This window comes from Sphaerodactylus townsendi, linkage group LG06 (genome assembly GCF_021028975.2).
Source record: "Sphaerodactylus townsendi isolate TG3544 linkage group LG06, MPM_Stown_v2.3, whole genome shotgun sequence".
Classification (NCBI taxonomy): Eukaryota; Metazoa; Chordata; class Lepidosauria; order Squamata; family Sphaerodactylidae; genus Sphaerodactylus; species Sphaerodactylus townsendi.
Window position 1 is genome coordinate 41,635,968 of NC_059430.1, and position 25,759 is coordinate 41,661,726.

At 43.3% G+C, this 25,759-nt stretch overlaps 1 protein-coding gene across 1 annotated transcript in view; it reads right to left on the reverse strand.

Annotated features, from left to right (window-relative positions):
- Positions 1-24,721, reverse strand: part of SHISA8 (shisa family member 8) — a 37,022-nt gene extending 12,301 nt beyond the window's left edge. The window contains exon 1 of the mRNA XM_048502254.1: positions 23,620-24,721. Coding sequence (XP_048358211.1) covers positions 23,620-24,182 — 563 coding nt within the window. The 5' untranslated portion in view covers positions 24,183-24,721. The remainder of the gene's footprint in view (positions 1-23,619) is intronic.
- Positions 24,722-25,759: the final 1,038 nt, after the last annotated feature.

The window sequence follows — 25,759 nt, forward strand, 5'->3', positions numbered from 1 at the left end:
TATGGCATTATATCCTGCTGAGATCTTTCCCCAAATCCTACTCACTCCAAGCTCCATCTAAAAATCTCCAGGAATTTCTCAACCTAAAGTTGGCAACCATACTTTATATGCAATTATACACAAATAACTCTACAGATGTATGTATTTCATTGAAGGCTGCCAGCTTCTGGTTGGGAAATTCTGGGAGATTTGGGGTGGAGTTTCTGAAGAATGAGGTTTGGAGAAGGGAGAAAGCTCAATGGGGATGTAATACTATAGAGTCCACCTCCAAAGTGGCCATTTTCTCTGAGGGAACTGATCTCTGTCATCTGGAGATTAATTCTGAGAGATCTCCCGACCCCAACTGGAGGCTGGCATCCTTAACTCCAGTATCAGCAGAAACTCTTGCAGGAAGCAGCCACTGTATACAGATAAAGCTATTTGTTATGAGCCCTAGATGAATCAGTCAGTGAGTACAGGCAAAAGGCCAAACAATCATCCTCTTCCCTCTAAGAGGAAACGGGTGTGAGCATCGTATGGTTATCAAGCTTGTGAAAACAAGCCTGTACATGCACGGCTCAGTGCTCACACAGGGCCTTGCGGTAAAAAAGCAGCATGAGCATTGTGTCACAGCCCTGTATCACTGTGCAGGGATATGCAAACAAAGGGACCTATCATATTCGTCAGGAAGATTATATGGGAACCTTAAGAGGCACACTGGAAATTTGTAATCCTACTACATTTCAGGAAAACAGATTTTTCCGCATAAGTGTTGCCTCGAAGTAAACTGTTCAAGTGAGGCAGAGAGGTGTTGTCTGTCTCTGTGTGAACATATTTTCCAAATAAACATAAGTATAATGGCCACTTGCTGCCAAATAAAGCTCCTTCTCTCTCAGAGGTGGATTCTGCACAGCATAAATATAACATCTTTAGGACATTATAAAAAGCGTTTTGGGGAAGAACTTCACACAGCTCTCTTCCCCAAACCAAGTTCAGCCCATTATATTCCTCTCAACCCGAGTTTTTCAAAAATTGCTATATTACGATGTTTCCCCCAACAACCTGGGTTGAAGACGTGTCCTGCCGGCTGTTCCACCGCTTGAATCCACCATCTTGTGTGCTGCAGCAGATTCTCTGTGAAGATTCCCCACAGATATTTCCTTGCTTGCAGCTCATTCGCACACAATTTCTCTGTAAAAAGTAGATGAATAAAGTTTGTTTTGTCTAGCAATCCTGTGCATGTGTCATTTTTCCTTTTTTTTTGTTTACTGTGAGGAGGATGTCTACAAAGTTATGGAAACACAGTTAAAGAAGCTGCAATATGCGCATATTTGTGTTGCTGTAGCTTGCAGACATCTCCCTTAAAACAAAACAAAAAGGAAAAACAACAGGTTCACAGGATTGCTAGGCAAAACAAACTTTATTCATCTACTGTTTACAGTGAAATTGCACACAGCTGAGCTGCAAGCACAGGAGACCTCTGGGGAATCTTCCCAGAGAATCTGCTGCAGCACACAAAATGGCGGACGCAACTGTGAATCAGACAAGAGTTCCGTGCATCAGGTGAGAAAAAAAGATCCATTTTGACTGGCAACACTTGTGTTCTCCCATGCTGTGGGAACACAAAATGCCAAAATGGATCTGTTTAACACATCCTAAAGACATTACATTAATGCTGTGCAGAATTTACCAGAGACTCATTCCATCACCCAAGCTGTTAGGGCAATTGTTATCTCCTCTTGCCCCAGAACTGAGGGAGAAGGGGAAATGGAGGCATTCATGAAGTAGCTTTGTTGACTGTAAGAAGGGTGTGCCCAATTTCAGTAAGAACAAGTCCCAGGCAACTTCATAAATATCATCTGAAACCTGCTTTCTGTAATGTGTAGAACAGGGGTTCCCAATCTCATTGAGCCTGGAGAAATTTTTAGAGTTTAAAGAAAATATAGTGGGCATCACCACAAAAAGTCTACTGTGGGGGGAGGGGGGGAAGAGTGACTGCCACTGGGGCAGGCTATCACAAAATGGTTGTTGTTGGGATAGCAATCAACTCTTCATTTTATTTCAGTTTCTGAGTGAGGGTCTGATTTGCTCCCTAGGTAGCTACAGAATTTGCCAAACCAAAGGACATAGGAGTCAATGCAGGAGTAGAGGGATGGGAATGACGGCTGCCGGCTGGGAGTTGGGAGCCGGGAGCCTGGAGGGGGGGCAAGGCTTGGGGTGGTGGTGTCCTCGGGCTTCCTTGGCCCTGCCCATATTGATAATGACATGAGCGGCACCAAAGGCACCTGAAAACAACAAGGCAGCAGGAAGTCTGTCTTCCTGGTCACATGGGGGGCTGATTTTGCTCCCCCTCGTGACCAGATTAGTGGCGCCTGGGGAGAGAGGTTTACCCCCCTGTCCCTAGGCAGATACGCTACTGTTTCCAATGATCATAGTTTTGCCCTGGACATGTTCCCTCGGCCAACAGCCAGCCTACCAAGCTCCACCCTTCCCAATCCTTCGCACTGCCATCCATGCCTTCCCCCTCACCCTCTTCTGTGTTGCCTGTTACCTGTTCCTTTCTGCTTCTGTAAATGCTCATATTGAGATATTGATATAATAATAATAACAGTGCTTTTCCAAGGAACAGTACAAGCAGCATCTCTTTTTGGCTCCACCTCATTCACTCGTTCTATTTCTGCCCTCCCTGATGACCAGGAAGGCTTTTAAAAACTTTATTTCAAACATACCTTTATTTTAAAAGAAACCTCTCTCTTCTCCTGTGGCAGCAGCAGGGGCAGGAAGTTGGGGGGGGAGGGGGAGAGTTCCCTTCTTCAGCAGAGTGTGGTCCAGGGTATTGCTTTACCTTTTTCATTGTTGGGGTTATTTTTGGAAAGGGGCTATAATATCACTAGAACGACAATCACAGCTATATTGATATAATTGCAATTTAAATGGCTTTATCTTGCAACTACTGGGTGTGATGAGATCTGTGCCTTTAAGGAGGAGTTGATTGATGGAGTTAAGAGAACCAGGAGATAAAGAGCTTCAGGAAAGTTCTCTGCAGAAAACCTGCATGGCAGGAGTGAGTGTCTCCTCGCCTGTAAACAGAGAAATGCGAGGAGACCATACTACAAGCCCGCTGTGCAGTGAAAAGCCCAGAGGAAAGCATTCCATGTATAATAGGCCATTGTGTGAGAGTCAGTTTGTGGTGGCTTTTAGACATTGGAACATGCACTGAGTCCCATCACAGGGCCAGGACTCAATTACTAGAGGGATGGCAATGTATCCACTTCATAAACTCATAGTGGTGAAAGGAAAAGATGAGCCTTGGACAGAGAAGGTGTGGGGGGTCCTCGTCTGTTTTTGGTTTGGCACTTGGATCCCCATATATAAACACTTTAAACATTGCCCCTCAAACCACATCCATAGAACTGGGCAATCATGCAGGTACCTCTTTCCAAGTAAACTTCACAGACAAATGCAATCATTATCAATCAGTTCCCCACCCTCACCTACTCCACAATTTTTTCCCCAAAATATAATAAATGCTTCCAAAGAAACAACATATGACCTGAGTCTTTTCATAGATTTGAATGGGAGCTGGGGGGGTGGAGCTAATAATTGACTTGGCCAAGTGTGGCCTGAAAACTTTTCAGGGGTTGCTTTAGGTTTCATTGTGCCCTTTCCACCCTGTCAATTGTGCCCCGTCAACAGTGGTGGTGGGCTGCTGATGTAGAGATGGTTTGCAAAGAGAAGAGCAATGCAAGGTGTTTGGGATACGGAGATTCTGCTTGACAGTGGGAAAGGAGATGAGCACTGGACAGACAATCTGGAATTTCCAGCAGACTCAGTTTAGTTCCTGCCATCTACTATTCCATCTGTGGTTTGTTCAACAAACCATGGTTTCTTATATTAAAATGCAGTCACAATTACTTTTAAGGGTGACTGTGGGATTTGAAACTGGGACCTTTCCCACATATTGGAGTTACTCCTGATTTTCTTTTGAGTCAATCCACAAACGTTGGAATTGCCTTGGATATGATTCTTCTGCATGTCTGCCCTGCTGAGCATTTTTCCAGTTGTGGAGTCAGTTTATTTTTTCCCACTTATGGCTTAAATGATGAGGATTTTCAAGGAAGGATGTGGTTGGCATCTGTGTCATTATTGGTAGTGTCAGAGCACCACTCTTTTTAAAAAAAGTGGTTGTAAAATAGTTATTTGAATTCCCAGCTTTCATTTTTTTAAAGTCACTATCCCCTCCCCTCATGGAGATATGCCTTTTCCCCTATACCTGCACAAAGGAAGGGAGCAGAGACTGTCAGGAAATTCCTCTAAGCCAAGGGAAACTCCCTGTTACAAAAATTCCAGCCCTGCCCCAAAGCTGGGAACAAAGCAGCCAATCAGCCCTGTAAGGTAGGTTCAATTGGTAGTGTGGTATCTGCTTAATTAGTAGTGTGGTATCTGAGGGCACCCAGGGAAAGCATGTATCCCCCCCCCCCCCATGAAGCACAAAATGCACTCTTCTTAGCCTGCTCCTTCCTCAGCCAAAGGGCTTTGGCAGTGGCTGGCCCCTCAGCTGGGCCACCATACACCATACATAAAAGTCTTTTCTAGAAGTCTTCTACCCCTTCGAGAGGGGTAGTTCACCCCTCAAAACTTGGAGCAGTAGCAAGGGCTGGTCTGTTCTGGTCCACCATCCATTCCCGCTGACTTTCACTTTCCCTTCCTTTCTCCCACCATGCTCCCTTTCCAGGGGATACCCTCATGTGCAGAGGAAGAGGGGGGAGGCAGCTGAGGGGTGCCCTCCTGGCTCTCTTTCCAAGCAAGCCTGGAAGGGTGGGGTTCTCCCCCCAGGTGTGCACTCCAAAACAGAATGCAGGAACTTGGCCCTTCTTGTGTCAGGAGGAGAATGGCCAGCCCAGGAGGAGACTGGGAGGGGGACAAGGTCAGGGGGAGCAGTGGCCTGTGCCCTCCCCCACATCCGGCCACTGGAGCCTAGGGTGAGAGAATTCAGAGAGTCTGCTTAGACTATAATTGCAACCCTACAAAATTATATCCATATTTGCTACACCCACTGAATTGGCCCCCGTTCCTTTGTCTTTGTTTATGTTATTGGGGTGTTTATCTCTTATTTGCTGTCTTGTACAGCACTTAGTGCAATGAGTCTCTTCTCCAGCCCCTGTTCCTGGGGGTACTACATATGTGATGGAATTGTTCACTAGCACAGTGCCTCTCCCACATGCTGCAAAACATCATTTTAAGCTAGTTGGAGCTTCTCTAATAGACATCACTCAACTGGCCAATCAGGCCCATTCCCTGAGGCAACTGTTCTGATGATTTACACACAACCTGTAATATTAGGACAGATACAAAGAGACAAGAAGGAAATTAACTGTCATTAATGTTATGGAGGAAGGGCAGCACGTAGTTCTTCCTTTGTGAAAGCAGGTTCTTTTCTGAGATGGAGAACTGTTATTTGTACTCACATGTATGTCCACTGTATATTCATTAAGGTGGCAGTTCTAAGCTTAAACAAAGCTAAGTTTTAATGGAAACTATTTCCATATAAATATACTTAGGATCAAGGTAGGAGTTAATGCAGCTGTGGAAACAATAATGATGGCCGAATTGTGCCCATTAACTTGGATTTAAGTCCACCAAAATCAGTAGAGCTTGATTCCAAGTAAACAGATTTAGAATGCAGCTTTCAGGGTGTACAAAAATGAGGGAAGTAGAACTAGATTTTCCCCATCAGTACCTTCAATATTAGGTGCCTGAAGATACTGCACTAGAATTTCTTTCAATGCTAATATTTCATCTGTGCCACAGACTTAAACCAGTCTGGCTGTTAACAGTTTATCCACAAAGAACATTGGGCATCGGCAAGGCAAAAACCAGTGGACTCCAAGAGAATCCATGAAATATAGGTGATTTCCCCACTGGCGATTAATCTCGGGACAGTCACCTGAAATATTCAGATTCCCTCGAGATCTCCTCACAGCTGAACCATGGAACACAGATCAGTCCCATTTCTGGCGCTCCTCCCCCCCCCCCAAAAAAAATCATGGGATTTTCCTGGACCTGCTTGTATATGCACCTTTTTGGAAAAAAAAAACACTCCAATGTGAGCTAATAGGAGATGGGGGCTACACATTTGAGGGTCCATAACTTTGGCCCCCATGAACCAAACTTCACCAAACCTGTGTGGTATCATCAGGAGGCTTAACAATTGTACCCCTTACAGCAGGCACCCCCCCCCAAAGGGGCAGGCCTAGATGTCTTCATTAGAAACATGCTGCAGTTAGGATGTTGGAACCTGAATGAAAAGGTGCTGATTCTTTTGAAACTTGGTTGTATCTAGATTAAATTTCCAGTGGGAATTCGGCCTTAAATAACTATCAAACTGGTTATAAGATTGTGTAGGTGACCCACTGGAACTGCTGATTTCAATTCATGTACCATCAGCTGATTCAACCCTCATGCCCGGGAATGGTATCATTTCTGGTACTCATGCTTTGAGTTTTAAGTAAACCTGTATAAGTACAACTGTTTTAAATAAAACAAATATTTCAGAAAACTTGGGAATGCTTCTCATAAGTGAAACGTTCTGTCTCGTGTTACATTAAGGATACAGAGACATGTCTTGTTTGGGCCCAATAACACTAATATGGAAGAATTTACATTTCTGAAAATCTCCAATTTGTATAAAAGAATCCTGTTGAGGAATAAATCAATCATGTGAAACTTGTAATGTCAATCTCACTGTAGGTTTAACAGTATTGCCAAAACTGAATCTTAAAAATGATCTATGTATCTTTAGTCAGTGGTAGTTAAGATTATATACATTTGCACATTATTTACCTTTCAAAGTTCCAGTACTGCAAGTGATATTTTTCAGTCTTTTCTTCATGGTCTGGGAAAATGCTGGAAGGACATCCAGAAATTCAAGTTCATGTTGAAAAGTCCTGTAGCAAAGTATGGTTGTTTGTGGCCCCAAATCTCTAACCTTTTCCATTTATGAGCAGCCCTCCTATCTTAACATCTTAGGACAGGTCCATCTTGGTCCAAATCAGAGCGTATACGTTCAAGGAGACAGGTAGGAATGGACTGAGTTTGGATGATTACCGGTAATTGTTATTCATGGACGATACTAGTTGGCTAGTTTGGACATGGAAAAGTGCAGCTGTGGTGCAAAAGGGCAAACCTACAGAGTTGACTCTGGAACAGTGAGACTTGTTACTTATTATTGTAAGATACTTCGTCATTCAATCAAAATAGAGGACCCTGTTGTCTGGCCTTGACTTAGCCTTACATAAAAGACATCTGGCGATCTCAACTGGTAACGTAAAGGAGCTATTCCAGATGACGAAATCTTTCTTTTTTCAGCTTCCCCTTTTGTACCTCCCACCTGCCTTGTGTTTCCCCCTTCCAGCCCAATCCAGAGGTTTACTTCTGACATGCTCACCTCCTTCCAACCCAGCCAAAAGTAAAAAAACCCACTCTTTTGTTGCTGTTATCAGTGCTAATAACAAGAGCTTCCCCTCAGGCCTCTGATGTACACTGAGCTCAGCTGTACACTCTGGGTCTTGGACCCACTTGTCATTTTCAGTCCTGTTTCATGTGTTCCCCCTTCTGGATTCCTGCCTAGATTCCTGTGTGACACTGACCATTTGTGCATGATGCATTACACGCCCTGTGGCTGTTTGCTTTGCAGTGGGGTTTTCCTGAGGTTTTTTGTTTACACAAGGGTTTTCCTCCTGCAAAATGTTCTTAGTCAAGCTAATCTGCCACTCTCCCCACAGGCCGCTTAATTTCCCTCCCCATGCAATCCCCATTTGGGGAGGTTGCCTGCCGTCTCCTGCCCCCTCCATCTTTGGTCTAGTGTTACTTCACTAGACCATGTCAATTTCATGTCAGTTTCACAGGGTATCACATCAGGAATAGAGCTTTGGTGGTAAAAAAAAGAAAAGAAAGCCTTTCTGATTGTTCTGAAATGGTGACCCAAAGAGTGGGAAAAACTACTGTTGTGTGGGTGGGGAAAAGGAAGGGAGGAGTGACAAAATCCCGAGAAAGCTTAATGCACAGTGATCTTCTCTGTGAAAGGAGATAAAAAGTCACACTTTAACAGTTTTCAGAAACTGGGGATTCTCTTCAGAAGAGGTGAAAAAGTATGTGTAACTGAGAAGGGAATACACGCTCAATGGAAAGGAGGTGACAAGTTTGTAAATGACCATTGTTTCCAGTCTTGCACAAAAGCCATCTCAGAGAAAGGGACAGATCTCTCCTGCCATGTATCTCTTCTTGCCTACCTGTCTTTACTCTTTAAAATACATTTTGCATGATGTGGATAAGCAGTGAGTGTAATATACATATATTTTGGGGTTTTATTTAGTATTTAGATGCCCTAAGCTTTGTCAAATATTACTTTGGCTGCTTTTTGTAGTTTGGTTCCTTGCAGTAAACACAGTCTGATTATCCACCAAACTTCGGTGCATCCTTGAACTGGAGCCTCATACTGGAGCCTCCTCACTTTGCCAAAGAGATCTTTAAAACAGGCCACATAATCTTAAGTGCAGGTTTGGGGCATAGTACCTTCTAGCTCAGTGGTTTTCAACCTGGGGGTTGCGACCCCTTTGGGGGTCAAACGACCCTTTCACAGGGGTCGCCTAAGTCTCTCTGCATCAGCGTTCTCCATCTGTAAAATGGATAAATGTTAGGGTTGGGGTCATCACAACATAAGGAACTGTATTAAAAGGTCGCGGCATTAGGAAGGTTGAGAACTGCTGTTCTAGCTGGATGTTAAAATTCAGATATGACCAGACTTGTGGAGAGATCTCTCTCCTGTACCTGAGTGACTCTGATTCCAATTTTGGGAAGTTAGTAGGCTCCTTCCTACAAGACCCCACAAAGTGACTGTACCACAAAAACAAGATTTGAGTTCAGTAGCACCTAAGAGACCAACAAGATTTGGGGGGAAGGGAAGGGTAATAAGCTTTCAAGAGTCAAAGCTAACTTTGTCAGATACCAGGGCTTTGACTCTTGAAAGCTTATACCCTCAAAATCCTGTTGGTCTCTAAGGAACACTACTGGACTTGAATTTAGCTCTTCCACTGTGGATCAATATGGCTACCCCCTGAAATTATACCATGAGAGCAGTACTAGATTTAACATCCCTGGCTAAATGGATGTCACCTCCAAAGGTACTTTTTTCCTGCCTTCCCATGGGGATGTCTGACCATATTCTGCAGTATGATTTTGTTGTCAGATTTGTCACTTATGATGCCAGCTTTAGCCACAACTAGAAATACCATAAAAATTGGTTGAGTCATATGATTATTTCTCTACCGCTGCTATGAATTTTTGGCACTCTTATTGTATTGTTATTCATAAAGAACTTAGATCAAGTGAATGACTCCTATGCATGTCAGTCTCTTTGGTCACCCACCACAGGATGGCAAGCCTGATTTTGTTCTGGAGACTGTGATTCCTCACACAACCCCATCCGCAATGCGCTGTTACCCACTGAACAGATATCCCACAATCTGTCTGAAAGCCCAGGCCATATGTTTGGGGACTGATTACTATCCCTGCCACCTTTGCTGCTGGGCGTCTTGGCACTGCATTATGAGGCCATCTGGTCTGGTCACAGCTCCTCCGTCCTTCTGTATTGCTGCTAGCCACCCCACACTTCTGCCTCTGAACACAAGACCCCAGCGCACCGCAAAGCAGGGGACACAACAGCTGCTCCATGACAAAAAACATATTTAACAGCTTCTTTTCTCCTTCACTTCTAATCATGAAATCTCAAGGCAGCAGTCCATTGGCTAGCATCGACAAGTTAATTTCTGAAATGAAATGTGCATAAGACAAAATTTTGGGGGAAGTTGCTGGTTTCCAGATCTAGAAATGATGTTTTTATTTTTCATTGCTGGGAGAAATGCAGCTCTGCAAGTGCTTATAAGCTGTCCATTTTGAATGTTTGGTCAGAACCTAGGTGGTTCTGGGGTTGAGCCCAGAGGCCTGCATGTATGGTATTATTTTGGTGTGTATACTGGTTGGGAATTGAGTTCTTTACTGCGTGTCAGATCTAGCATTTCTTATTTTTATCTTTTATTTCACAGCATGATCACCTCATAGAAAATTTCTGATCTTTCTAGCTCCATAACATTGCCTTTATAATTGCATCGATTTGACAATGCCATAAACATCTCCAGGGACTGTACAGTCACAGCACAATATTTGGAAGCTGTTTTATCACAAAAAAGTACTGAGAAGGCCTGTGAGGATTAAGGTGTTTCTTCCAAACCATCCAGCATTGTTTGGAAATATACCTACATTATATCTTCCTCAGCCACTGCTGGAACTTGTGCCTAGATAATACTAAGCTTCACTCTTGAAGCACAAAATTGTACCCTGACTGTATGTCCACTTTCATTCTGATATTGCTCCCTTTTAAACAGTTCTTGTCACATTTTCTTTCCCCTCTGAAAATTAGTGTAGAAGCTGAGTTTGTGTGTGTATTTGAACCTCAAATGTGCAACTGTCTCATATACAGGCATGTCAGATTTCATTTTGAAATCACAGGGAGGTAGTGTATTTCAGACAGACAGTCCAGTTAAATCAAAAGCCTCAGTTCGTTGACCAACAAGGTCTCTCATATTGATTTAGAAACAATGAAATCTGGAAACACAACTAATGGCTCCCTGTGACAGCCAGGCTAATACATTGGAACATTTTGTATAAAAAAACTCTGAGTTGATTGGAACTTTTCATCATAAATGGGAATGATTTTCTATAGCAGACATCTTGGGCAGAATACACATTTTTTTTGTTAGCCAAGGCTTCCTCTGCTGCATTTGAAGTGTAAAGTGAGATATCAACTAATCGATGATTCTCCTAATTAATTGCCACTTCTAGTCTCTCCAGAAATTTCCTGAACATTGAAGAAAAATGTTATATGTTCACTGGGGCTGATTTATATAATTGGTTCTCCCAAGATGGGTCCCATGTTTTTTAGTCTGCATCTTTTATTACACAATCCCCTTGCCGCCCCCGCCCCCCTGCTTCCATCCATCCAAGATCCCACCATACCCATTTTTCTAACTGCTGCTCCAGTAAAGCATCAGGCTTGGCAAAACAAACTGACCAGGAGCCAAAACAAACTTAGTAAGCAGAGCATTTTCTTAGAAATGTAAACTCTTCCTCCTATCTCAGCATGCACAAGAATACACATGCTTCCCACCATTGTTCTGCTATCCATCTATCTCACAAGAAAATACATATTTAAAAGGAAAAGATCTTCCAAGGAGAATAATCCAAGGTGGAAGATGAATAGAAATTCAGCCCAAGAACAGGTTGGTTTAACTACAGCTGTAGGTATCTTTCAAAAGAAGATCATGAAGATGGAATGTGGGAAGGCTCAGGGACTTGAATGAGAGGGCACTTTAACTCTGTGCGGATGGTCATACTGGGGGAAAAACTTTATGCATGTCCTTTCATACAAGTATAATTTCTCCACAGGACTCTTTGTATTGTCTCTGAATGCTGAATGCATGAACTGTACCCCACCCTCTGCTAGGGCTGTGGGCTACTGTGGGTTACTGCAGGGGCGTAACAAGGCAAACTGTAGCCCTGGGCAAAACCTGAGTTGGATGCCCCCCCGCCCCCCATGGGCGGCCACTACACCACAACCAAATGTTTTTGCACCAGGACATTGGTGCGTGCAGGGGGTGCATTTTTAAACATATCAGCATCAAAAGTTCAGCGTATCATCAGGAGACTGTCCTTATGCTACCCCCCAAGTTTGGTGAGGTTTGGTTCAAGGAGTCCAAAGTTATGGACTCGCAAAGGGGGTGCCCCATTCCCCATTGTTTCCAATGGGAGCTAATCCCCAAATTCATGTCTCTATGCAGCCCTTGTCTCAAGTTAGGGTCAAACTCCTTTAAATCAGCTGCTTACAGCTGAGGGCTTTCAGATTCTGGCTGCAAATTCATTTTCTTTCTCGACTTTGTAATTCTGGTCCACCTGGGCCTGCTAACACCCATTCCAACCCCCTGGTTTTCCTCTATAATTGAAGAAAAATGGCCTCTATTGGACTGTCAGTGGATTCACTTTGCCCTTTGTCCTATTCAGAAGCTTATAGAAAATTAAAAGGTCAACTATTGGATAGAGAGTTCTCTACCCTAATCACCACAGCCAAGAAAACATGCTCCCCCCCCTGTTGTATTTTTTCTCTTCCATTTGGAACGGGGGCCACTTGGCACACTACCTGGTATTGCTTAATAAACCCTGCTCAAAGGAAAGTTTCAGTAATGCTTGCCAGGTTTAATGTTATGCCTTCTGGGTCTTGTTACATGGCAGATTTAATAAGCAAGAAAAAGGCTAAAAGATTGGGCCCATGTAATGATGGCTCAGTTGGAATCTCTCTGGCCCACCAATTACTACACTGTCTCAGATTCAAGGAAATCACATCCAAGTATGTGAATCTTACTCCTTTACATTTACCCGATCTCCCTGATTTAATTAGATTACACTACTTGTTGGAAAATCCTGATCCTCCTCTCTGTATGATAGTGGCAGACTTTCTCCTGGAAATTACTAAACGCCAGTAGATTTCCTTCGACCTAACATTTATTTCCTGTATTGCATATGCTTTTTAATCCATTTTTATTATTGTTGTACTGTTGTCTATGCCAATAAAGGCTTGCAATGGGAGCTAATAGGAGAAGGGGGCTACAGTTTGAGGGTCCATAACTTTGGCCCCCCTGAACCAAACTGCACCAAACCTGTAGGGTAATCATCAGGGGCAGTTCTTCTCTGATGAGACCCTGAAAGCTTTGAGACTGTGACTTCAGAAATTTGTTCTTCACCAGCTCGTGTAATTCCTTTTGATTAGTAATACAGAAAACTTCAATTAGAACAAAGATTCTTGGCAATTTCTGAGATGTTCCTTCAGGGGGCGCGAGCTTTTTTGATTTATCACCATTCAAAATGTCACATAATCTTGGAAACTGTCCTGATGGGACTTCTCTCTGTTTGGTGTATTTTGGTTTAGGGGGTCCACAGTTATGGACCCTCAAAGAGGCTGCCTCATCCCCCATTCTTTGCTAAGGAGATGTTAGGGCTACCCTTTTGAGGGTCCAGGCAACTTTGGACCCCCTAAACCAGTAAAATGCACCAAACCTTGGGGTTGCCATCATGATACAGTCTCCAGCTGATACCCTTGAAATCTTTGGTGCTGATACGTCCAAGAATGCCCTCCCTGCAAGAACATCCCTAAATTTTGCCCTGCTAAGAATCTTTGTTTCCATTGAGTTTTCTGCATTGCTGTCAATGGGGGTTTCAGGCTGCGGGGGGCACATTTCTGAAGTCACAGTCTCAAAGCTTTCAGGTTCTTTTCATTTAGGAGACTGTCGATATTCTCTAGGTGCAGTTTGGTTCAGGGGGGCCAAAGTTATGGACCCTCAAAACTGTAGCCCCCCATCTCCTATTAGCTCCCATTGGAAACAATGGGGGATGGGGCACCCCCTTTGGGAGTCCATAACTTTGGACTCCTTGAACCAAACTTCACCAAACCTGGGGGGTAGCATAAGGACAGTCTCCTGATGATACACTAAAATTTTGGTGTTGCTAGCCTAAAAACTGCATCCCCTGTAGGCCAAAAATGGAAAACCACCAAAATACCCTAAAACAAATCCAGCATTTTGATGCTCCCCCCACAAGGTGATGCCCTGGGCAGTTGCCCACCTTGCCCAATGGGCATTATGCCAGTGGGCTACTGTGGGCTACTTCACAGATCATGAGTCTGCACAAAGGCAAATAGGTCTCTGTCAAAAAGCCATAGTCAAAAAGCTATGGAGTGAAACCAGTATGCATGATGCTCATTCGACTAAACTGCATTTACATTTCTATCTCGCTTGATCATCTGCACAAATTTGTCTTCAACATAGGCAGATTAAGAATAAATGGAACAAAATACTCAAAAGTTATCAACTAGCCCATAGCTAGCATAAAAGATCGCCTGCTTTTTAGTCCTGATTACTTGACGTTCAAGGTAACAATAAGCTTCCTAATTCTGCTTTGATTAGAAGTGTGGATTCTTATCACCATTCCCCAGGAATTAAAGTGTTTTTTTCCACCTTGCCCTCCTTGGGGAGGAGAATATAAGATATTATGAAACATGTTATTTTTAGTAAGATATAGATCTTAAATATATTTTAAAAAATAAAAATGCCAGGAAGTAGCAAATATCAGAGTAAATCAGAACTCCTTGCCAGGTTGTCCAGTGAAGAATTCTGTCCACTTCTTCTGATGTATCTGACCTAACAAAGGCAGAGGGACCAGGGGTGCGCTACAGACCTGGTAAGCAAGTAGCCTGCCTCGCAAAAAATCAGGTTTGTGTTTTTTGTATTTTTTAGTGTTTTTTCAGTTTTTGGCCTGCAGGGAGCGTAGTTTTTAGGCTAGCAGCACCAAAATATCAGGGTATCTTTAGGAAACTCTCCTGATGATACCACACAGGTTTGGTGAGGTTTGGTTCAGGGGGTCCAAAGTTATGGACTCCCAAAAGAGGTGCCCCCATTCCCGATTATTTCCAATAGGAGCTAATAGGAGATGGGGCTACACCTTTGAGGGACCATAACTTTGGACCCCCTGAACCAAACTTTACCAAACCTGGATAGTATCACCAGGAGTGTCTCCTAAATATACCCTGAAACTTTGGTGCTGCTAGCCTAAAAACTGCACCCCCTGCATGTCACAAACTGAAAAAACACTAAAAATACAAAAACACCAACGAACATGGGGTGGGGGCGGGGCGCAAAACTCAGATTTCCCATTTTCCCTAGTTACGCCTCTGAGCAAAGGGTATGTTGATCTGAAGTCCCCCTCCCCTTTTTTGCATTTTCAAACATCAAATTAAGAAGTGATCTGTATCAAATATTCACAGAAACTGCTATCACATTTATATAAGGACACTCTGTCACTTATCTGGCACCCCCCCTCCCACTAATGTCTCTACCGTCTCATGAGGAATTAGAATAATAGAATCATAAGGTTGGAAGAGACCCTGTCATGCACAAATACACAATCAAAGCATTCTTGATAGATGGCCATCCAGTCTCTGTTTAAAAACTTCCCAAGAAGGAGATGCCAACACACTCTGAGGATTCCACGAACAGCCCTTACCATTAGGAAGTTCTTCCTAATGTTCAAGTGGAATCTCATTTCCTGCACTTTGAATCAATTACTCCATGTTCTAGTCTCTGGAGCAGCAGAAAACAAGCTTGTTCCATCTTCAACATGACATCCCTTCAAATATTTAAACATGGCTATCATGTCACCCCTTAATCTTCTCTAGGCTAAACATACCTAGCTCCCTAAGCTGCTCCTCAAACGGCACGGAATCCAGACCTTTTACCATTTTGTTTGCCCTCCTCTGGACCCATTCCAGCTTGTCCATTTCCTTCTTGAATTCAGGTGTGCGGAACTGGATACAATATTCTGGGTGAGGTCTGACCCATGCAGAATAAGTGGTACCGGTATTATTACGTCCCTCAATCTAGACACTATACTCCTATTGTTGCAGTCCAGAATTGCATTGACTTTCTTGGCTGCCACATCATACTGCTGACTCATGTTCAGTTTGTGGTCTACTAAGACTCCCAGATCCCTTTCACATGTACTGTGGTCAAGCCAGCTGTTGCCCATATTATATCTGCGCATTTCATTTTTTCTGCCTAAGTGTAATATCTTACATTTATCTCTGTTGAAATTCATTATGTTAGTTTTGGTCCAGCTCTCCAATTTTGAATTCTGACCCTGTTCTCTGGGGCATTAGCTACAGCTCCTAATTTGGATTAAATTATATGGAAGCCATTCCGGCAATGAAATAGTCAAGTGGTATAGCCAAGGTAGGGATTTACATAAATGTAAATCACCAACAAAGATATGTAGGTGTGCTTTCAAATGTTTAATTTACCCAAGTGTACCAATATGTCCAACCCAAACTGATCCAGACACAAACAAAGACTGAGGTGGATTCTGCATGGACCAAAAACAGTGGTGTGAAAATGGTATAAAAGGGTTTAAAGCAGTGTAAAAGAGTTTACGCCGTTTTCACACTGCTGTTTTTGGCCCTTGCAGAATCTGCCTGAGAATATTTTACTGACGATCCAGAATGCGTACATCTCCTTAGTTCACTGGCTAATATATTCTGGACCTATGTGCCCTTGTTTAACTAGTTTCTTAGCTTACCTCTAAAGCAGCGGTCCCCAAACTTTTTAAACAGGGGGCCAGTTCACTGTCCCTCAGACTGTTGGAGGGCCGGACTAAAAAAACTATGAACAAATCCCTATGCACAAATGATTGTAAAATGTTTGATTTCACCTTTCAGCCTTTCTGTCATGGTCTATTTTTAGAACAGTGACCAAAGTATGTCAAGTACAGGGTGGGCTCCAAATATTGTTGGGGAGGCTGTGGAATACCTTCCCCTGTAAAAAAAAAAGCAGAACTTTCCCAATGAAGCATTCCATCTAACCCAGGATCAGGTATCTTCCTGGGTTCTTTCCTCCCTAGCAGCCAGCGATCGATTCGCCAGCCTGGCTGATGCCAATGGGAGTGAGGCGGAACAGAAAGCCTGAGAGCAGCACATGGAGGGCGGAGCAGGCATTGCCACATGTAAGGTTTCCAACTCTGGGTCAGAAAATTCATGGAGATTTGGGGGTGCCATCATGTAATTGAAATCAACAGCCGTTGGGGCCGGTTCCTCCTCTCCCTTGAGCCCCCACTGCACATGAATGGAGCCATTGCCGCCATGCCTGGCGGGCCGGATAAATGCCTTCAGGGGGCCACATTTGGCCCCCGGGCCATAGTTTGGGGACCCCTGCTCTAAAGGTAAGCAGTCAGATAAGCAAGACGAAGACTCCACTTTTGTTCGGTGCTTTTACCAGTGTTCATAATATCACTAATCGCAAGGTTAGTCTGCCTACGTTTTTGTTAGAAAACTTATGGCACAATTTACCAGCAAGCTGTAGTCAGTGGTACAAGAGAACAGACACAGAGTGCCAACAAAAACATATGGTGGCTTGATGAAACATGGCATCTGCACTCATCACCGACTTGACAGCAAACTATGTGCATTTGTGCGAATGACAAGCCCAAAATATACTTTTAAGGCTGAGCTGTTCAAGGTATAATCAAGGCTGCTCCTCAAACATCTCTCTCTCTGCTCTGGGAAATCACTTGTTCAGACTTTATAATTCCATTCAATTTCTTAATAGTAATTCCCTCCCACCATAAAGTACAATCATGACCAAATTGTGCCTCTCAGCTGATAGTTCACAAACTAGAACAGGCATTTTATTGATCATAAAGGCAGACGTGGACCTCCAAATTTCCTTCATTTCCCAGCACATCTTTTTGCTTCGTTATGAGTCTGGAAGTGTCGAGAGCCTAGTGCAAAATGTCTTCACTGTTGGAAGAGAAGGACTTTAGTCCTGCCTCAATGACAGAGGGTTTTTTACTAGTAAGCCAGATGCTAGATAGGGACCTGGGGACTGTCACCTTTATCATACTGGTACTATCCCTCTGATGTTAGACTGATACTCTTAGGGACTTCCTTCCGTTCTCTCACTTTCCATCTTGATTTCCAACTATCTACAGCACCATGTGCGTAGAGGGGATGGATGCTCCATGCATCCATCCCCATCCAGCTAGATTTGAATGGAATATCAAACTTATCTATCTACCTTTCTATCCAGAATGGAGTTCACTAATAAATACTCTTTTTATTAGATTAGAAACTACAAACTAATCCATCCTTTTTTTGTACCTAAGCTCACACACATGTTTTGGGATCCGCTCCGTTGTGCTAAGCCACAGTGTACTCTGCTTGTTGTGAAACGGTTAATCTCTACAAGGAGATTATCCAACATTCACCAACTCACAGGACTAGAGTTACTGAATTCAGAAGGTCGAGCACTCTTGAGTAAACAAAGGACAAGGTTCTTACTATTTTTTGCTACTTTCATTGCAATGCATATTGTTGGATAACACTGAGAGTGCCTTTGAAATTGCATATCAATATCAATTTTGTCACTTAAAGTACGGTGGTACATATTGTTAAGTTTCATATTTATGAATATATAATCATAACACACTTTCCCCAAATGTTGCAATTGATGCATTACAGGTGAGCCTACATTCAGTGCAAATTCTTTTTCCTGCTACTTGTGTATCAACCCCCAGGAGGCTTAGGAGGTTAAGAGCTCGTATATCTAATCTGGAGGAACCGAGTTTGATTCCCAGCTCTGCTGCTTGAGCTGTGGAGGCTTATCTTGGGAATTCAGATTAGCCTGTACACTCCCACACATGCCAGCTGGGTGACCTTGGGCTAGTTGCAGCTTCTCGGAGCTTTCTCAGCCCCACCTACCTCACAGGGTGGTTGTTGTGAGGGGGGAAGGGCAAGGAGATTGTAAGCCCCTTTGAGTCTCCTGCAGGAGAGAAAGGGGGGGATATAAATCCAAACTCTTCTTCCTGTAGCGGAGGATCTAGGCTGCTGCTTAGTGTGGGAATGTTAGATCCAGCAAAACCCTTCTGGAGCGTACCTATTTGTTTACTTTGATGCAATACACTAAAACCCTGAATCTGATTATTGGGAGGAGGCTGGAGGGTTGGACAACAACTCTGGGAAATGTAAAGCTAATTGAAGTGACGCACACGGCATTAGCACAGATAGGTTGGGGTGCAGGGTAGAGATGACTGAAGTTTCTAACCCTGCAAGTAACACACTGAAATCTTTACATGGCCAAAGTGAACAAGAAGACATAAATCTCCCATTGATACCATCTTTGCTGCTCCATTCTGCAGAATAATTACCTCATAGCAGAAAGGATCTCATGATCCCTTCAATTGTCTCTGATGGAAACTTTGCTGTTACTGTTTCTTGCTTCCGACTCATATCTATTTCTTCTTCTTCACCTCCCAGTGTCCTCCAGGGATAATATGTGACTAGAAGAAGTGAAGTAGGGAAGACTCCAGCAGCTATCCAGTGCATATGGATTTTTTTTATTTTAACTTCTAATTCTATTCTTAAATCCTAACTCAGGCAAATTATAACAGTTGACTGAGGCTTACTTAGACTGAGGCATACTGTGGTTTGATCATATTACTGACTGGAAGGTTAAGCAGTCAGTTTGTTCTGGAGGTAGTCATCCTCCCTCCTAAAGGAGCAGGTTGGTAGCTTCAGGATGCTGTTAGATCCATAGCTACAGATGAAGGTAAAGGTATGTTCTGAAGCTGTTGCCCAGCCTCAGCTGGTGTGCTAACTGCAGTCATTCTTAGAAAAGTATGATCCGGCTATAGTTCTCCAGGTTCTGACCACATCTAGACTGGAATAAGTGGGGTTGGCTTTGAAGATTACTTGGAAACTACAATTCTGGTGAAAGGCATAAACTATCAGCATAAATTATTGGGAGGACATCTTTGGCACAATTCAAAGTGCTAAGTGTTACCTTCTGGCACATAAATGATCTACGACGAGGGAACCTGCTCTCACATGTACTTGTCCAACAATTTGGCCCTTCTCTGTGGGCCACCATCTTTGTGAAGTGAAGTGCTTCTTGTTTTCAGAATATACTTTACTTGATGGGCTGGACAATTGTTTTGGCTTATTTAATTTGAAGAAGAAAAGTTGGTTTTTATACCCTGCTTTTCTCTCCTGTAAGGAGTCTCAAAGCGGTTTACAACTGCCTTTTCTCCCCCTCCCCACAACAGATACCTTGTAAGGAAGGCGGGACTGAGAGAGTTTGAACCCCATGGTCATATAACAGGCTTCTGGTAGAGCTGGGAAAACAAACTGGCTCACCAGATAAGAATTCACACTCATGTAGAGGAGTAGGGAATCAAACCCAGTTCTCCAGATTGGAATCCACTGCTCTTAACCACTATAACATGCTGGTTCTCCCTCTTCCTCTCTCCCCTTTGCATCATAGATACATAGTTTTTTGTACAGATTTTATGGCTGACATTCCACTACATTGTCATAAATTGAAATTGTTTTAATTGACTATATTGATATAAATGTATGTCTGAGAGGGAATTGATAGCAGGCGCCATCTTGAGCTAACATTAATATTAATTTTATAAGCTGCATTTTAATGGGGTAGGGTTTATTTTTATTAGAGCCATCTTAATTCATATTTATTGTATTTTAAATTGATTGTGCTCTATCTGTACTGTACACCGCCCTGAGCCCTCCGGGGGAGGGCGGTCTATAAACCCAATAATAATAATAATAACAACAATAATAACAATAATAACAATAACAATAATAACAACAACAATAATAACAACAACAATAACAATAACAATAACAATAACAATAACAATAATAATAATAATAATAATAATAATAATAATAATAATAATAATAATAATAATAATAATAATAATAATAATAATAATAATAATAATAATAATAAATTGATGTCGGTTGCTGTGAGAAGCTTGAGATGTGGCATATAAACCCCTAAAATAAATCAAGGAACTTTAAAATCCTGCTTGCGTTCCTGGCTTTTTTTGACTTTCAATAGAAGCTGCCCATGGCTTACTAGCCACAGTTGAGGTCTCTCTAATGTAAAGGATCTTTCCTCAAAACTGGGTTTTCCATTCCATGACTTTCCTGTGGATCCTTTCCATCTCCCTGCTTGACCAGGGTTTTGATGGGGGAAGGCATCTCTAAACAGCTTGTGACAGTGAACAGGTTTCCTGTAGCACTCAGAACACATTATTTCTTAATTAATATGAGGCGATAACAATCCATTTTAGCTGTCAGACACAAGTTTACTGGTGAAATTGTGTCACGGTAAATGTACACTTATGGAATTCACTACTGAAAGACATGGTGATCGCTGTTAGCTTAAACGGCTTTCAAGCAGTTTGACAAAACTATGGCAAATATGTCTACAAATACAGATCCAGTTCCAGATTCTGGGGGCCCTGTGCAGAGAAGGTCAAAGGGGCCCATTTGCCTATCACCAGACTCCCTTCTTGCCCCCAACTGCTTGTGTGTCCTTCCCTTGCCTTCTTGCAAGTTCTCCCCCTTCCTGTATTCACAGCCACCCATGTAACCTCCACTCCTGGGCCCTGGCAGCTGCTACACCTCAGGATATCCTAATACTGCCCATGTGCTAGCCATGATAGCTGTGTCATGAGCTCTGTGTTCAGAGGCACACCTGAGCACCAGGTGTTTCATATAGGATTAACGCTTGCACTTCCTTCTTGCATGGGCTTTCTGGAAGCATCTGCCTGACAGGATGTAGAATGCTAGACTAGATGAACCCTTGGATCCAACAGGTCTCTTTTTTACATTCTTATGTGAATGCTGTAATTAAAACACTCCACTATTATACACTGCCAGCATTACCAGGAAAAGAAAATAGAAGTCTGGGAAAATCTTACTTGGAGTTTTGGCAAGCTAGAATTAGGGGCTTCTCATTTAATAAACAACCCACTGCTCAGTTTCACAACATACTCAATTCTGTCTTTCTGGAATTTGACTTTTTGACCAGCTACAGAAATGTCTAAGTGTGCGCAGGCGTGTGTGTGTGTGCGTGTGTGTGTGTGTGAGTGCTGCTTCCAAAGGCTCACACGCTTTGCTAAAAAAAAAACACAGTTCACAGCACAAGGGTACAGGCTAAACAGCCAGAATGGCCCATTAAAGTAAGTGTCTCAGTCTGTCTGAAGTGAGCAGTTTGTTGCCCTGGCTGGAGACCCTTTCTATGGGTGGAATGTTGAACAGGCCATTGTCACTGCAGTTTCTGAGGCACAGAGGGTGAGACCTACATTACAGCCTTGGGTCTGGTGTTATAACCTAGCTAGAACTCTTCAGCTGCCTTCTGTTTGCTTGTTGCTCTGTAGGAGTCAGTGGAGCAGCTGGCCAGAAGATTCAGACTGAGTGAGATGTCCCAGGGCCATCTGCACTGGATGCCTTGGCAGTCTTCTTAAGCCCATCAGAGAGTGACACACTGTCACCTCGACACCTTTCTAGATGCCAAAGCACTAGAAGAGTCTCTTTGACTAGGCAAACAACCCTGCAGGCTATGCCACATTGTCTTCTCTACGGTTGCCACAAAACATCAGGTGACTCTCCTGTGTCCTAACACTGGCACAGAACCAGATGGAACACGAGTGTTCCAAAGAGCTGGCTGGCATGAGTACTGCAAAGAGCTCCCTCCCTGCTTCCTCCTCCCTCCCCACTCTTCCACATTCCATTTAATCATGCCCAAGCCCCCACATTCCCTTCCCACAACAACTGATGAAACTATTGAGCATGTTGCTAAGCATGTTGTGGGAGCCACTGATCGTGATCTACGAGCGCTACATAACCTTGAGTGGTACAACTTTGCCTTGGATGGTGAGATTATCCTCTTATGGCTGCAGGAGGAGATGTAGCTTGATGGCGGAAAGAGCTGACGGGAGGGTCAAAGCAAAGCCACAGGATGGGGGTGGGGGAGAAAATCACGGTGTTTGTAATGCCACAGAAAAGAGTGTGGAGAATGGCACTGAAATCTCAACAGGAGATGAGGTTAGCAATATAATAGACAACATAGCATGCAAGCAGACAGATAAGTTACACAGATGGGAACCACAGGACGGTCTACAATTGGTTGGCAAGTTAACTCAACAGAGCTTGTTGTGCTTCAGAGAAAGCAAAGCAGGAGAAAGCCCCATTCCAAAGGCCCTTCACTGGCACTTCTGGCTTCCAAACTCACTCACTCGTCCTCCTCCCATACCTTGATAACTACCTTCACCATCCAGGTCTGCCACTCCTTAAGTGTGGCAAAGCTGGGGAGGAGAAGCGCCCTTTCTGAACTTCTTCTCTATGTGGGGTCATTTTACAGTGTTTTCAGCCTGCCTGGTTCAGTAACCTCCTGGATGACAAGAGACTGTCATGGCATCTGTGAAACACAAATATGCCTGATCTGTTTAAGGCGTTCAAACATATGAGTCTTAACGCATACACGTGCCAACTTCTCACCAGCACACAGCCCCAGGTAAAAAACAACAACCAACCCCATGAAATGTCTTAATCTTGTTTGGACAATCAGAATGTTTGGAGAAGAAAAATACAAAATACTTTTGAACTCTAAAATACATCTATCAGGCATATCTTATCCATGAGGAACATCCAGTTAATTTGCCAACTTTACTTCCAGGAAGCTGTGAATTTCTGACCTAGTTGCGTCCCAGAACTGGTTGATTCAGGTTTGTTGCATTCACTTTATCTACAGTTTATAGAAAACAGAGCATTCCAAAGACCGATGTTTAAACACTCTCAGTGTCAAGAAGAATACACTGCTAAGCTTTCCCTCCTTTAACTCTCACTTCCATCCCCTCACCTGATTCTTTTATTCACCACTTCTTAACTACTCCCTATCCTTTGTCTTATCTTCTGAAATCAGAAGGCAAGGCAAGTGTTAGGGTCAGTGAGCAGGAAGAGAGACCAAGCTTATTGTATTGACTTTGGTCTGGAAAGAAACATTGAGCCACAAAAGGCAGTTAAGGGAAATCAATTAACCATTGCAGGGGAAAAGAAAAGAAAAGATGGGGAGAAGCAGAAGAGTAGAGGAAGAAAGATGGAGACAATTTTTGGTGTTTTACCTGGATATGGTCATCTCTGCCTGAGGGGTCTGTGATTTTTCTAGTCCCAGTCTGGTGAAGATGCCCACCAGAACCATGATGGCCACCACACCACATATAATGTATACAATCATGTTGGTCTTGTCCCTGGTTGGATTCACAGGGGTCTCATCCACTCGATGGGGTGGTTGGTCTATGCTGATCCATTGTGGTGTATCGTAATTGGAACAGCCACTTTGGTCCAGTCGCCCTGTTGTGAATTGGCAGCAAAACCGGTACCCACAGGTCCCACAGCAGAAGTTGTAGATTCCTGAATTGCAATTAAATGGAGGATCCCACTGACCCATTACATCATAATAACCACGGCACTGATCACCTCCAGGAATGGCCTCAGTGGGGTTCATAGCAGCGTCCTCTGAGGTAGGAACTGAGCTGGTACTGTCATTCACCTGCATTTGCATTTCCAACTCAGGTTTCTGGGTCTTGGGAGCTCCAGTCCAAACCTGTCCTGGATCCAACAGAACCAGGCAACAGAATCCAAAAATATAACCTCGATCCATGCGTATTCCACCCTGGCTCACCATTGAAACTTCTTTTGCTTCAGAGATCAACTTCCACAATGGAGAAGAATCTTATTTTGTCCAGCAATGCAACAAAAGAGGGATTCAAAAATTCCCAATTCAAAGCTAGGACTCACAACATGTCTTCATCTATCACTTCCAGAGGAGAAGGCAGAGTTCAGCCCCTCCTCACTAAACTGTTTTCTCCTTAGCAAATCTCACAATTAATGCAAGCCTTCCAGCCAAGTAAAAGATGTGGAATGAAAGGGAGGGAGGGAAAGGAAATGGGAGTAATAAGTTAAAAAGACAAAAAAAAAACACCCCAGAAAAAAAAGACAATCCAAAAGATGTGTAGCACAATCTAAGTCCAAAGACTGCCTCTGAATTTTCTGAGTGAATTCAGGAAGCTGAAGGCACACGATCCACTTTTAAAGAAGTAATTCTAATTTCATTTGAAAAGCTGAGCTGAAAATACCATGGACTACATTCTCCTCTTGGCTCGAAAAAAATCCTGGAGGCAGCCGGTCTCTTTCTCTCTCTTCCCCTTCTTCAGAGACACTGTGCTTTCTGGAAAAAAAATCCTTTGCACCAGTGAGAAAGGGAGGGATCATCAAGAGGGAAAGAAAGAAAAAGGGAGGGGAGTGAGAGACAAAATAGGAGGAGTGAATCAGTCTTTACTCCTCCTGAAAGCCAACCCCACAATTGCCTGTCAGTTCCCAAAGCAAACTGGAATAGAACCTTTGCCAACCCTTCTAGTGCACTTCATGTCCTCTGTGCAGAGTTCTGGCTAACAGCCAAGGTTGTCATGCAGCCAGGGTAGATGCAAGGGGACACCAACGACTTCTTAGCGACATCCTCCACAGGCACAAATACCCTATGTGAGGCACAGGTGGTGCACTTCTTGGCAGAGGGAAGAACAGGCAAAGACAATATTGGAGTTCCCAAGGATCCCTTCTTCTATTTCACATGTATGTGGTCATTCTTCCTTATCTTTCAGTGAAATCACACACACACACACACACACACACACACACACACACACACACACACACACACACACACACACACACACACACACACACACTCACACACATACTCACTCTCTCTCTCTCTCTCTCTCTCTCTCTCTCTCCAATGATAACCTTTGTGTGGCAGTATCAGTACTGCAGTGCTGCATTTGGAAACAGCACCCCCCCTCCAATTAGCCCAGTTACCAAGGTGTTGAACATTTATGAACCTGACAGTTGCTCATGTTTGAAAAACTATCTCCACACAAGGTCTAGGGACAGATGGGAAGACGTTTAGCAGAGATAGGAGTGGGCCACATTATTGATAAGTTAGTCAAATGTTAGACTGTTGGTATGTGAACAGTGCTTGTTTCTGAGAGGTATGTTGAATACTGTCAGGGAAAGAGTGTGCCCATGTCAACAGGAAAGTATGAGAGAGAGTGAAAAGAGAACGGAGGCATTGCATGCACCCCCATCTCTGAATTTTGAATTTAAATAGTCTTCCATTTTTATGATACTCAAGGTGGATTGCACAGTTCACAATCAACAGGAGGAAGAGTAATCTCTCTTCACTTAATACCTATATCTTTAGGG